General features: G+C 43.7%; 1 protein-coding gene across 1 annotated transcript in view; it reads right to left on the bottom strand.

The window, feature by feature from the left end:
* The window catches only part of LOC126204045 (protein O-mannosyl-transferase TMTC2-like), a 198,891-nt gene that overhangs the window by 165,369 nt on the left and 18,380 nt on the right, over nt 1-15,142 (bottom strand). Inside the window, exon 2 of the mRNA XM_049938469.1 lies at nt 3,806-4,040. Coding sequence (XP_049794426.1) covers nt 3,806-4,040 — 235 coding nt within the window. The remainder of the gene's footprint in view (nt 1-3,805; nt 4,041-15,142) is intronic.

Raw genomic sequence — 15,142 nt, 5'->3', positions numbered from 1 at the left:
GTCTACATCTATTTTTCCCTGAATACCATCGACCTTTTCAGTTAAGTTGGTTACTTTCTTACTGACTTGATTAACTAGCTCATTTAACGCATTCACCATTCTCAGAAGGGTTTGGTAATAGGTCTCTAGTTCCCTGCGCATACTTGCAACTTTATGAGCCATAGCCTGAATTTTTCGCATCCAAGTACAAGCAAATGTTCTGTCTGTGTACACCGATCATCTCAGGTTGAGAGGTGGTCATACGCGCGAATTTGTCCATGGTATGGCGTAGACTGATGTGCTAACGTCTATTACCTTGTTATATATGCAAAAATTCTTGAAAGTTTCGTCTGTACCTACCTTCATTCAGTTTTCTTGTTTTATCAATAACGAGAAACCCATACTGTGAATGGTTCCAGCAGTCTGCACATATCTTTAAGAAATCATTGAACGACATATCCGTTCCCACATGTGCTTGGTAAATGTGTCTTAAATTAAGATTGTCTTGCTTGAAGGCTATAATGAGGTTTGCGTTATCCCTAACAAGTTGTTTGGGGATTCAGGAATATGTTTGACTTACATAAAATACGTCAGCACCCATATGGCGACCGAAAGAGAAATATTTTCGAATTTGGTCTTGGTTTTCTACTGCAACATCGTCAAATATGAATACTTTGTTTGGTTTTGCTTCTTCAGGTGGGGGGATATCACAGCTTTCACTGAATGTCGTGTATGTAACACCATCTACACTTCGAAACATCTCATGCAATAGCTGATACTTGGGTTGAAAGAGTGTTTTTGAGAATAGACAGACATGTTCAAATCGGACACCGTGTACATGCGTTAGCAGCGTCATGAGGACATTAGTCTTGCCGCAGTTGGATGGGCCTACAATAATTACTCTTATATTATCGGGAAGGAGAATTCCGTTTTTCTTGTTCTTCTTCTTCTTCTGCTCTTCACTTGAAACTTCACATGACCAATCACCGACAACAAAGTCCTTGTGGCGAGGGTGCTTCACCCAGCCAGCCATGATAGTAAATGAGCCATGTACAAACAAGTACTTCACATATATAGAAAATGTAACTGGGAGGATAATAATAATAATATTTGAGTGTAGCCAGTATAGTTCGATCACTTAGCAGATTGAGCTATGCTGTCTACACGAAGAAAACAAGTATGAAGAGTAAGATGATCATAATTTGAGTAGAATTAAAAAGAAATTATTGGAATAATTTGATTATAATGGGAGTGGTGGTATGAAATAAAAGACAAACAGGAATTAAGATTAGATATAAATTATTTATTTAAAAATCGTACATTGGATGTACTATTTCTGGAGTATCATCATAATCTGTACTTTTCTTCTTAGAACCTGTACAATATATACCAAATAATTCTTTTTGGTTGGCAATAAATTCTGCACGTATCTCACGCAGTCCAATAGGTGACTCTGAGTACTCTGGTTTTTGACACACGCATTTCAATTGGAAGTCTGTAGTTTTAATGGCCATATGCGAACGAAGATGCTGCTCAAAATCGTCAATATTAACACGTAGAGAGTTTCGAACATCACTATATGCTGCCTCTATGCTAGGGACCCAACGATTCAGACTCTCGAGAGCAAACCGTATGGAGGAGTCTAGGTTGAATAACTTGATAACTGACGGATGTCTTAGATAGATGCTGTCGACACCTGATTTAACGCATAAGGCGCAGTCATCATATACAGTAGTAATAGAAAGTGTAACATCTGCAAGACGAATGTCTGGTGGGGAATGAGTTGGATCATATTCAGTGGTCATTTGTTGATTGATGTAGCGCTCTGCATGGCACATCCCGGCCCAGTCGAACTCGGAAACTTTAACACTTTTGGAAATATTTTCAGTCTCCATTATAGCTTGGATCCCCCAGACATAATGGACGTCTATAGCAATGTTCACACGTTTGGAGCCACTGGGGATTAAATTATATGTCGTGGTGAATAGCATAGCCGCACTATACGTATTCTTTTTATCTACAGTATCTAAACTCGGTGGTTGAACTATCTCGGGAGTGTTCGACTTGGATGAGTTATATGTCGACATCCAGTACTGACCTCCATTTAGTTGACCTTTAACACCACCAGTGGTTGAAGTCGTTGTGTGGTGAGCAGATCGAGCGTCTTCATCACACAAGTTGCTGAGTGGGACGGAGAGCAGCAACTCCTTGTCCTGCTCCAACATGTGAACTAGGTGGTCTACAGGATCCCACGTGGTCGCTACTGGATCAGGTGAGCCGGCTGCCGCTGGTGTAGGTCCGGATGAGATGGTTGATGAAGCTAATGATGATGCAGGTCGGTACACGTCTTCGGAGCTAAGCATGGTGGCGCTTGACTCTGTTGAAAAAAGACGAGGAAGGATTAGATATTAGCGAATAAGTGAAAACATTGAAGAATAATAAGGATAATGAACGAGATAGAATAATGTGAAATATGATACTTACTTTTCCGTTTGATCCTGTTCTGAGTGACTGTGCTGGAGGTCGACTGGCGCTTCATGATTGTTCTTCTTAGTCTCCTGCTGACTGAGTGACCAATGCTGAGGTCCCGGAACTTAACCTATATATCTCCTACAATGACGTCATAGGATAGTTGAATCCTTTTGGTAGAAGTCGAACATGTGACTCAATTAAGGAAGCGTAATGGTTGCAGCCATTTCCACCACCCCAAAACGTCATCAGCTGACGTGATGACAGAGCACTCTGGTGGCTGCAGTACGGACTAGACACGCACCACGAGGTGGATACACTGGGTGCGACCTTGTTGTTGTTGAATAACGGTGCTTTGGAATGGTGGCGGTGTTATGAAAACATTTATGAAAGGCTGTGCCTAGTGCGTATATGTAGGCGGGGGGTGTCTCTGACGTCATGGCCGCCATCATGGATAACAGTACTTTGGAACGGTACCGGCAATGGAATGGTATCGGCCTTGTTCCAATACAATCCACGCCACTGCGTTCGTCTTATGACACGGAAAATACGATTCCTCTGGAAAAAATACTATGTGAGAAGAGACTGCTGTATAGATAGTGCGCCACATGAACGTTATTATCTTCCTTGTGAGAGTCCAGACAGCCAATTCCTCGCCGCAGACCAGCCGATGGTCATCCATATCCAGCACACCGCATTGCTGACACATGGACGATCCGCCAAATGTATTGCGTACTTTTTATCATTTGTAGGATATTTTCGGTTCACTACAATGTACCATGTTGATCTGGCTGTTGTAGGGAGGTGGGGGTGGTGTACTGTGCGCCACACCACGTGTCAATTAAAGGCTGGATGTTTCCATTCCACCCTATTCCGGGCGATCTGTCGAAGAAGCAGACGATACACGTCCTTCGATGTCGACTGTCGGGTTGTCGGTAAACGCTCTCGAACGTAACTGTGTTCCACGATGAACGTGCGCACATGCGCTAACGGGGTCAACTGAGCTACCCAAGCACGACTCACGCCCCGTCCTCACAGGTTTACATCTGCCAGTACCTCATCTCCTACCTTCCAAACTTTACAGAAGCTCTCCTGCGAACCTCGCATAACTAGTTCTGCTCGGGTAGCTCAGTTGGTAGGGCACTTGCCCGCGAAAGGCAAAGGTCCCGAGTTCGAGTCTCGGTCCGGCACACAGTTTTAATCTGCCAGGAAGTTTCAATGATGCAGTGACTCACCTGCTGTGCGGGCGGCCGGCAGAGGGCGGCGCGCAGAGCGCAGGCGAGCGCCGCGTAGAAGGCGGCTGCTGCGGCGGCCCGCGGCTCCAGCGGCGAGTGGAGCAGCGGCAGCGCCGACATGCCCCAGTCGAAGCAGAGCGCGTGCGGCGCCAGCAGCAGCCGCAGCCAGCAGAAGGCGGGCGCGTAGCCCAGCGTGAGGCAGCGCGTGAGCAGCCGCGGCGCGCCGCGCGCCGGGTTGTCCGCCCTGGAGAAGGCTGCGCGGCCCGCGCTGCCGGCCACGGCGAGCCGCGCCGCCACCAGGCAGCACAGGCACACGGAGACAGCCGCCAGCGAGGCCAGCGCCCGCCGGCCGCACCACTGCCGACACCACACCAGCACCGCGTCTCATTCACACTGAAGCGCCGAGGAAACTCGTATAGACATGCGTATTCAAACACAGAGATATGCAAACAGGCGGGATACAGCCCTGTGGTTGGCAACGCCTATACAGGGTGTTACAAAAAGGTAGGCCAAACTTTCAGGAAACATTCCTCACACACAAAGAAAGAAAATATATTATGTGGACATATGTTATGTGGATATGTGTCCGGAAACGCTTACTTTCCATGTTAGAGCTCATTTTATTACTTCTCTTCAAATCACATTAATCATGGAATGGAAACACACAGTAACAGAACGTACCAGCGTGACTTCAAACACTTTGTTACAGGAAATGTTCAAAATGTCTTCCGTCAGCGAGGATACATGCATCCACCCTCCGTCGCATGGAATCCCTGATGCGCTGATATAGCCCTGGAGAATGGCGTATTGTATCACAGCCGTCCACAATACGAGCACGAAGCGTCTCTACATTTGGTACCGAGGTTGTGTAGACAAGAGCTTTCAAATGTCCCCATAAATGAAAGTCAAGAGGGTTGAGGTCAGGAGAGCGTGGAGGCCATGGAATTGGTCCGCCTCTACCAATCCATCGGTCACCGAATCTGTTGTTGAGAAGCGTACGAACACTTCGACTGAAATGTGCAGGAGCTCCATCGTGCATAAACCACATGTTGTGTCGTACTTGTAAAGGCACATGTTCTAGCAGCACAGGTAGAGTATCCCGTATGGAATCATGATAACGTGCTCCATTGAGCGTAGGTGGAAGAACATGGGGCCCAATCGCGACATCACCAACAATGCCTACCCAAACGTTCACAGAAAATCTATGTTGATGACGTGATTGCACAATTGCGTGCGGATTCTCGTCAGCCCACACATGTTGATTGTGAAAATTTACAATTTGATCACGTTGGAATGAAGCCTCATCCGTAAAGAGAACATTTGCACTGCAATGAGGACTGATACATTGTTGGATGAACCATTCACAGAAGTGTACCCGTGGAGGCCAATTAGCTGCTGATAGTGCCTGCACACGCTGTACATGGTACGGCAACAACTGGTTCTCCCGTAGCACTCTCCATACAGTGACGTGGTCAACGTTACCTTGTACAGCAGCAACTTCTCTGACGATGACATTATGGTTATCGTCAACTGCACGAAGAATTGCCTTGTCCATTGCAGGTGTCCTCGTCATTCTAGGTCTTCCCCAGTCGCGAGTCATAGGCTGGAATGTTCCGTGCTCCCTAAGACGCCGATCAATTGCTTCGAACGTCTTCCTGTCGGGACACCTGCGTTCTGGAAATCTGTCTCGATACAAACGTACCGCGCCACGTGCTAATCCATACATCAAATGGGCATCTGCCAACTCCGCATTTGTAAACATTGGACTGTCTGCAAAACCACGTTTGTGATGACCACTAACCTGTTGATGCTACGTAATGATGTGCTTGATGCTAGTACTGTAGAGCAATGAGTCGCATGTCAACACAAGCACCGAAGTCAACATTACCTTCCTTCAATTGGGCCAACTGGCGGTACATACTGACGAAACTAAAATGAGCTCTAACATCGAAATTAAGCGTTTCCGGACACATGTCCACGTAACATCTTTTCTTTATTTGTGTGTGAGGAATGTTTCCTGAAAGTTTGGCCGTACCTTTTTGTAACACCCTGTATAAGACAACAAGTTTTTGACGCAGTTGCAATCCCATCCTGACTGGTTCACCACTTAATGCAACCAGTGGTTGCTTAAGGTCAATCCTTCCAAAACCCAGGCGATCATTGTAGGCAAAACGACCCCTTCCTTCCGCCTCCTCGACTTCTATGTCAACATCTATGGCCGTCCTATCGCCTCACCCCCACCCTTAAGTACCTTGGCGTCACCCTAACCGTCGCCTCTCGTGGACCCCCCATCTCTGGACAATCCGAGCCGAGGCTCACTCCCGACTCCGTCTCCTCGAGCTCCTTTCTGGACGTACGTGAGGTCTGGACCCCTCCACCATCCTCCACACCTACAAATCCCTCATCTGCCCTATGTTCTGCTACTCCCACCCTGCCTGGATCTCCGTCCCTCCTACCTTTTACAAATCCCTTCAAATCCTCGAACGCCATGCTCTTCGCCTCGCCTACCATATCTGTCTCCCCTTCCCCATGCAGATCCTGTACAACGTTATCCTGTTCCCCAACCTCCTCCTTTTCCTCGAACGGATACGGATCCTCTACACCTCCCGTAAACTAGATCCCCCTCACCCGCTCGTCCCTCACATCCTATCCCAACCCCGTCCACTGCCGCGCCTGTATTTCCACGTCCCACCTGCTCTCCATCTCTCCACTCTCCTTACCCTCTCTCAAGGTGGCTTCCGCCAGCTCCCCCCCCCCCCCCTGATGATGTCCTCCTCCTCTCCATTTACCCATCCTATCAACTTTGATACTACCCTCCCACTTCCTGTGTTCTTTCCTATGGGCAGTCTCTTCCTTGCCTCCCTCCTCCCTTCCTGCCCCCTCCTCCCCCAGGCTTCCCCTACCCCCATACCTACATTCCTCCCACCATCTCCTCTGCCATTGGCATCTCTGCTCTCCTCTATCCCTCCCCCACCACCTTCTTCCCTTCTTGGCAGGTCCCCGGACACGCACACGTTGTGGACATTCGCGCGCCGGAGATCATCGCCTTCAGTTTTTCGTGTGTGTGCCGTCGTGTTTGTGATTCAGTGTTTTTCGCCGCCCACACTCCTTCCTTCACGTGTATCGACTAAATCATCAGTATATGTGCACAGTGCCGACAGTTTTTCATGCTTTTCGTCGAGTGTGAACGGCTTCATGTTTTTTAATTATTGAATCTACTTTTTCTTAACCGCCATTGTGTTACTTTTCTATCCTAAATGATTTTCTCTAATATTGTACTGCTTGTGGCTGAAGAGCGGAGTAACATTTTCCGCTGCCAGCCCACCTTGTATGAGGTGCAAAATAACGATAAAGGAAAAAAATTACACAGTTGTTAAATCGCTTAATGCTGTTACAATGGCAGATTATCAAGATTTATGTGAGTATGAACGTGGTGTTATAGTCGGCTCACATGCGATGGGACACAGCATCTCAGGGGTAGCAATGAAGAGGGGATTTTCTCGTACGACCATTTCAAGAGGGTACCATGAATATCTATATATGCTCTACCATCTGGTGGGCAAAATGTATAAGACAGTGTAACGTCTCTTAGCAAAAGACATATTATGTGATAAAGAGAAAACATTGTGTATCATATTTTGTTATTGTATAAAATTATGTAATTTTTTTTATTATTTATTTGAGATAATATCTGTGTCGGCGAGTACTGAAACCGCCACAGACGATAAATATCAAACAAAGATGAGAATTTGTGACTAGTATAAATAATACAGAACGAACATTAATTTCTCTGTCTTCTTCTTGGAGTTACGTGAGAAGGATAGCCTGTGACGTGATATTGTATGCTAGCGTAGCATTCTTTTGTCAAGTTTGTAACAGGGACGCCATTAAGCGAGATGTTAAAAAGGTGTGTAATAATTAAGATATTTAAATGTTTTGAATAGAGTTATTTAGTGAAACCTTGCATTATAATTTCTGTCAAGCTTGCCTGGTGTTTTATCCCATCCCTTTAAGACATTTTCAGTTGTTTAAATATTATTCGTGGTGCAGAGCGGCGCTACGAAGGAGGCAGCCGCTGCCGCGGTTCATTTAAATTGCAGTAAATGAAATCTATCATACCGCAAAGAAGCGGTCAGGTAATAGTGAAGTAAAAAATTATTTCTTTCAGCTTTCGAAGTTGCAGAGCAGAGCAGCAGATTTTATGATGTGTTTTACAGGTTGACGCGGGCTGCTGATAATATATTAATAATAGTGCAAAAAGATAATTTAATTTTCATCATATAAAAGAAATCTTGCTGTGCGTAGTTCTGGTCTGGCAACCTTATAGTAAAAACATCATTTTTCTTCGATAATAGTCTCATGTTCTCGTGTTAACCGTGGTACTTATTGTTGTTTTACTATTAACAAAAATCCACTGCAGAATTATGATGTTGAACAATCATTGCGTACTATAACTGCTTAATAGAAAGCCAGATACAGAACAATTGGAACATAATACATTTTGTTTTGTTGAAAATTAATGATCTAAAGAAAGGCATAGCACAGCATCACTAAAAGGTATTTCGGGTCTCTTTTCGTAGTAACATATTTCATTTAATATATGAGTTGTTACGCGAATAAAATCAAACAAATAATAAAAGAGACGAGAAGTGAAACTGTCGCCCAAAAACGCGGGGCCCGAATTTGCAGTGGCCACGGAAATAAGAATGTTTTATGTATTTTCTTTCAGTGTCTATTGTTATATATATGTATGTATTTAGTGATAAATGTATGTATGTGTATCATGATTAATGCCATGTATTAATGAATGTACAAAAATTCTTTCATGAAAAACGCACCACTGCAAGCGAGTCAGAGGAAACGATCCTGATAGTACTGAGAAACTGTAACGACTACATAATCCGGGGGCAGCCGAACCCCGAAATCAGATAAACTAAAGGTAAGACTACAGTGTAGTTGTCCTGTTTGTAGAAGCTTAACTCCAGTGAAGTGATCTCATATCGCTAGTGGTGTGCGCAGTTTGATGTTAGTGTTTATAACAGGGCAAAGTTGAGTGTAGATAGTAATTTTTAGGGTGCAGTGTATTGTAAATAAATTAACATATTTTGTGTGCAAGTGGCAAAACTGTCAGATCTTGTGTTCGAGTAGGTAATTTATGAATATGGTTAAATTGCGTAGTCAACGTCCGAGCAATATGGATACTGAGGAACAGCCATTAGTTAGTGCAGGAAATGTAGAAACGGGTGCATTAAGCAGTACAAGTACTCTCTTTGAGGATATACCATGCGAAAATATGGGCGCAGGGGCACAGGAAGTGATGCCACCGCCCACCAGTGCTCAAGGAGATGTAGTTAAAGAAATTGCACCAACCCCAGAAAAGCAGGAACCAGAGAGTGGTAATCTGCCTGGTGGGTATTCACTTCAGGCGATATTAGAGCGCGTGCTGGATTACCAGTCAAAATTTGCGCAACAACAAGCTGAAAAGGACGAAAAAATTGAGATCTTTCTCGCACAGCAAGCTGAGCGAGATCGCCAGCAAGCTGAGCGAGATCGACAGTTAACAGAAAATTTCCTTGCCCAGCAGGCTGAGCGGGATCGCCAGCAAGCTGAGCGGGACCAGCAACTTGTGCAATCGTTAGAAATTATGAAAAAAGAAATTGCCTGTCTGAAACAGAATTATGAGTCGATACCTAAGGCCGTGCAGGAGTTGACTGTACAGGTCAACAACCTGCAAGTAGCAAACACTAACATTGTAGACGAGATAGGTGTCTTAGCCAACCGATTAGAAAAGCTAGAAATAGATTCCACACAGCTTGTAGAGCAGAAGTGGAACGAACAAGCGACTAAAATTGAAACCGAATTCAACTCATGGCTAGAAGCGAAGGAGAGTGAGATCGACAAAAATATTAATTCTAAGGTACAAGCAGCCATGGCAGATAGAGATTCCGAATCGTTCAGTACCGCAGTAAATAGTCAGGTACAGAACGACGTGCAAGCTATCAAACAAATACTCAGTGAGGATATTCCGCAGTGGCAAGTGAATATTAACAAACGGATATCCGACTTGGAAAAGGGTTTAGCCCAGAGCAGCAAACATCTTGAACATGAAACTATGTCGCCAACAGCCAATGTTTTTGGCAACGCACAAACTTATACGCGACGCAACAATGGTGAATCTTTAGGCGATAATGCGAAGAGCTGTAGCTTCTGTTCGGAGCACACAGCCTATGTCCCAGGAGCAAACCAGTATAGTCCAAAAATATTGGTTGAAGAAAGTTTGATAAAAAATAGGCAGTTTCAAACGTTTACTACTGAACGGAAGTCAGTACACCCAGTAGTATTCATAAAAAGCTTTAAAAATATCTTGCCTAGGTTGTGGAACGAAGCACAGAAAATTCAATAAGTAATGTCATACATTCAGGGTGATGCAGCGTTGTGGGCTACGGAAGTAGCAGACAGCTGCATGACATACGAACAGCTCGAGAGGGCGTTTTTGTTCAAATGGTTCAAATGGCTCTGAGCACTATGGGACTCAACTGCTGAGGTCATTAGTCCCCTAGAACTTAGAACTAGTTAAACCTAACTAACCTAAGGACATCACACACATCCATGCCCGAGGCAGGATTCGAACCTGCGACCGTAGCGGTCTCGCGGTTCCAGACTGCAGCGCCAGAACCGCGCGGCCACTTCGGCCGGCACGTTTTTGTCGAAATACTGGTCGCCTTGTATACAAGAGCGGCTAAGAAAAGAAGTATACAATCCCGAACCGTACTCACCCCGTCTTGGGAATCTGAGACGGTATTTCGAGAAGTATATAAACAAAACGCGCTACTGGGATGAGCCTATCTCACCAAGAGACATAATAAGACTCCTAAAATCACATTTACCCATTCATATCAAAGAGAAATTAATACACGTACCAGAGAGCGACATGGAACATTTCCTGTCTGTTCTAGATTAAATAGATTTAATCCAGGAAGACGCAAAAGCAGCTTGTGATCACTCGCGGAATAATGGATCAGGGTGTAAACATGACAGAAATAATAGTGCACAAAACCACAACCATGGAAATGGTGGGGGTGGTAACAAGCGGCAAGAGCACTCGCAAAATTGTAATAATGGGAGAAGTCAGAACGGGTATGGGCAGCCGTCCCATAATAAAAAGCGTCGATTTGACGACCGGTACGATTCCAGACTGCCAGGGACCAACCGCTGGAAAAATGCGCGAGGTCAGTGGCATAGCAATTACAGTGACAGTAATCGCAATTGGAATCAGAATCAGCGACCAAGCCCAGAACGGATGGGCAATGACCGATACGAAAACAACAGACCACCACTGCAAAACGCGCCTATTGCGCTGCCGTGGCGGCCTACAAATCAAAACGTTAACATAGTAGAGGTCGCGGACAATAGCCGTCCAAGTACCTCGCAAGCAAGCCATCCAACAAACTAGAATCGGCCTCGATATGCTCTCCATCGCTGGCCGAGGGGTGGAGTGAGAGCAACACGAATGACAATAATATCCCTGGAATACATATGCTGCGATACAACGACGGTATCAGTATGGATAAAGATCTACTGACCGAACCGCACGAATGTAAGAAAGATAGCAACGAGAATGTGCAAGCCATAATAGAAGCGAAAATCAATGATGTTGCCGTGAATATAATCATCGACACAGGTGCCTCAGTCAGTGTAATTAGTACAGAATTGTTTAAAGCGCTGGGGAAGGGACGTAGCATACCGACTTTCCCGGTTAATAATTGCAAGGTGTCTGGAGCTATAAGTGCACAGAGCCAATCAGTTAAGTACCAGGTGCAGGTGGAGATTTATAAGGAGGGCGAAGCCATAGTGAGCCCGTTCCTCGTTGTTAAAGGGTTAAAGGTGGCCTGCATTCTGGGAGTAGATTTTCTCCGTGAGAGGGACGCAGTGATCGACCTCTCCTCGGGAAAACTAAGCATAGTTAATAAAGGTAGGAGGATTGAGTTGTCTATGATGAAATCGAAGGAGGTACTTGTGCCATGTTGCAACCGAATTAATATCAAATGTAGGAACCCCTGGGTACTACACCTCGATGATTATTCACCTGTGACGAATCTCTATTATCCGAGTATAGAAGATACAAAATTTTGAAACAAATGTTCATGCATTTCAGACCAAAGTACAGGAATCTGAAAGTTTAAACAACATACAAAAGCAACAGTTGACGCAGCTGCTATCGGAATATACCATGGTATTTACCGACCGACCAGGAATAGTCAAGGGGTACCACTATCACGTAGAGGTGATGCCCCACAAAACATACTGTCGCGCAACTTACTCCATCCCTTGGTCGAGGAGGGAAGTAGTGGCTAGAGAGATTTGAAAGATGTTAGAATGGAATAATAAAACTATTTATTCAGTGACATGTCAGATGTAAATAGTAGTTATAAGAAGATTTCAATTGTGTTTCAGAGTATAAGTATGTTAGTTTTAAGAAAGAATTTGTGTGTAGTTAAAATTTTGATGAAGCAAGACATAAATAAGTAAGCATAGCATGAAAGTAGAATCAGTAAACTGAGCAATAGCAGGCAAATGGAAGACTTTGTTTACAGACAATTAGTGTCATTAAAATACTATATGCTCATCAAGCAATGAATAATCCTTTTGTTGATAAAATAATGATTAATTTCTTGAATCATTTTTCATTTGTAGTAAGTAAGTACAATTAATAATGAAATTTCATATAGTAATGTAACAGATGTAATTGTGTTAGAATTAAGGAACCCTGAGAGAGAGTCTTTACTGGCCAAAAATTGACTTTATAGTACGAAACAATTATGTGATGTAACGTTTACTGCCAATAGTGATCTGAGAACGACACTGGAGTAGAATTCAATTAAAAACAAACCCGTTCCATGTAACCTACGCCTTGTATGTATAGATGCTTCAATTGAAGACCGTGTACTTAATACACGTCCTTGAATATTAATTACGCGGTATGCGAATCAAGTCGATCAACGCGGAAACTACACTGTAGTCCTGTAGGACAGATCATTAAAAATAATACTAGTACTAAATGAAGTATTTATTGAGCAATATGCCCAAGTCCAGCTGTCATGCACATGGTAAAATCTGTTTGCTAGATGGGTGATAACCTGGCAAGCTACACTGAAAAAGGAAAAGAAAGCTATGTACCAAAAATCACACACCTTTAAATAATTACAAAAAAGCTATATATGCCTAGTAATGGTATTAAAAGTGTGTAATGACAAGGTAAACACAATGGACTCAATGTAGATGAGAGTGATTATGCTAAGAACAGTTGATATGCATTAAAAATAAACTGTATGCATAAACAATCTAGGAAAGGACGGAATATTGTGTGTAGCAGGGACAGAAAATGACTGTTGTACCTGCACCAATATATACGTCGGTATAAGTCAAGTGTTGAGTGACTAACTGTCATAGTGCTGTGCTCAACGAACAATAAATTTACTGTGAGTAAAAATGGTAGTGAGTGATCCGTTCGGAGTCGATTCAGACAAACGTCGCTCGACGGAAACGTTTACAGTGTGTGAACCGAAACATTTTCGCGTGTTGAGAGACGCTCTGGCAGCGTATCGACCGTGAGAACAAATAAAAGTGTGTAGTACAACGTATGTGTGACGAACCCTGAATACCAGTGTCACAATGCGATTGACTTGTGAAGCCACAAGAAACCTGTTATCTCGCCAAAACATCCTGTGCATACCAGTGAAACGACGGCTTACTGAACAATAAACGCTTTTAACCAAGTTGCATTTTCCTCCACAGCTAATAATCTGTATCCCTAAAGACAGTACACCGTTGTGGAATATTTGTTTCATGCATTGTGACGGGGAGCCATGCGGAGAAGCAGAGACGAGTGCCGTGCCGCCAGCCAGCCGGTCGCGGGAAACCACTGCAACACGCCGACATTGGTGAATGGTTCGGCGCGGTTCGCGACTGCGCGGGCGTCACCCCAGCACGCCGTCGCTGTTACGGCGAGCAGGCCGTCGACCCCAGCGGTCGTTGGCACGCCGCGTTCCAGACGACGCTACGCAACAATTGCTTCGCGCCGCCCGCTCCGCATAACATTGTTGACATTCAACCGAACTTTACCAACTACGCTGTGAATGTACTAATATGAAAATGATTTATAGGACACGAAATTTCGTGAAAAACATTTTTTTCTTTAGTTTACTGTGTATAAACTCAAAACATTCACTTGTTCGATGATATATGTTATATGTTATATGTTTTCGTCATATTAGTGAAGCAAAATGACACGAATGCCATACCATGGTAGAACATTTGTCGTGAGTAAGTGCAGAGACAATCCATTACACTACTGTAAAACTATTTAACGAATGACTTTCAGTGTGACACAGAACACAAACGTGAAAGAGTGTAGTAGGTACATTTTTTACAAGGAGACTAAAAGTTTAACATTTTGTTATAAATAACTTTTGTTAACTGTGTTTTAAGACAAACCAGGCGAGATGACCATGGCTCCGGCGCAGTTTTCCCAGGTTTTCTGACCGCACGTAGCCCGAATGGGGGAGCCAAAAAACTGTAATGACCCTGGGACTAGGTTTACGGTCACCTCGCAAAGTGTGAGAAAACCATAAAGAGTGTGATTAAAACTATAATGCAAAATAGCAAACAAGTGAATAGTGAACATTCCAAATAAGCTGACAGACAATGACAAAACGAACGTTAGTGGCAGCATATTGCTGAACAGTCTTAATGTTAGTCAAATGCTGCCAGGGGGCATTGTAACGTCTCTTAGCAAAAGACATATTATGTAATAAAGAGAAAACATTGTGTATCATGTTTTGTTATTGTATAAAATTATGTAATTTTTTTAATTATTTATTTGAGATAATATCTGTGTCGGCGAGTACTGAAACCGCCACAGACGATAAATATCAAACAAAGATGAGAATTTGTGACTAGTATAAATAATACAGAACGAACATTAATTTCTCTGTCTTCTTCTTGGAGTTACGTGAGAAGGATAGCCTGTGACGTGATATTGTATGCTAGCGTAGCATTCTTTTGTCAAGTTTGTAACAGGGACGCCATTAAGCGAGATGTTAAAAAGGTGTGTAATAATTAAGATATTTAAATGTTTTGAATAGAGTTATTTAGTGAAACCTTGCATTATAATTTCTGTCAAGCTTGCCTGGTGTTTTATCCCATCCCTTTAAGACATTTTCAGTTGTTTAAATATTATTCGTGGTGCAGAGCGGCGCTACGAAGGAGGCAGCCGCTGCCGCGGTTCATTTAAATTGCAGTAAATGAAATCTATCATACCGCAAAGAAGCGGTCAGGTAATAGTGAAGTAAAAAATTATTTCTTTCAGCTTTCGAAGTTGCAGAGCAGAGCAGCAGATTTTATGATGTGTTTTACAGGTTGACGCGGGCTGCTGATAATATATTAATAATAGTGCAAAA

The sequence above is a fragment of the Schistocerca nitens genome, chromosome 9, assembly GCF_023898315.1.
Source record: "Schistocerca nitens isolate TAMUIC-IGC-003100 chromosome 9, iqSchNite1.1, whole genome shotgun sequence".
In the NCBI taxonomy this organism is placed as follows: Eukaryota; Metazoa; Arthropoda; class Insecta; order Orthoptera; family Acrididae; genus Schistocerca; species Schistocerca nitens.
The sequence above is the reverse complement of the archived record's forward strand: the minus strand, read 5'-3'. Positions and strand labels throughout refer to the sequence as shown.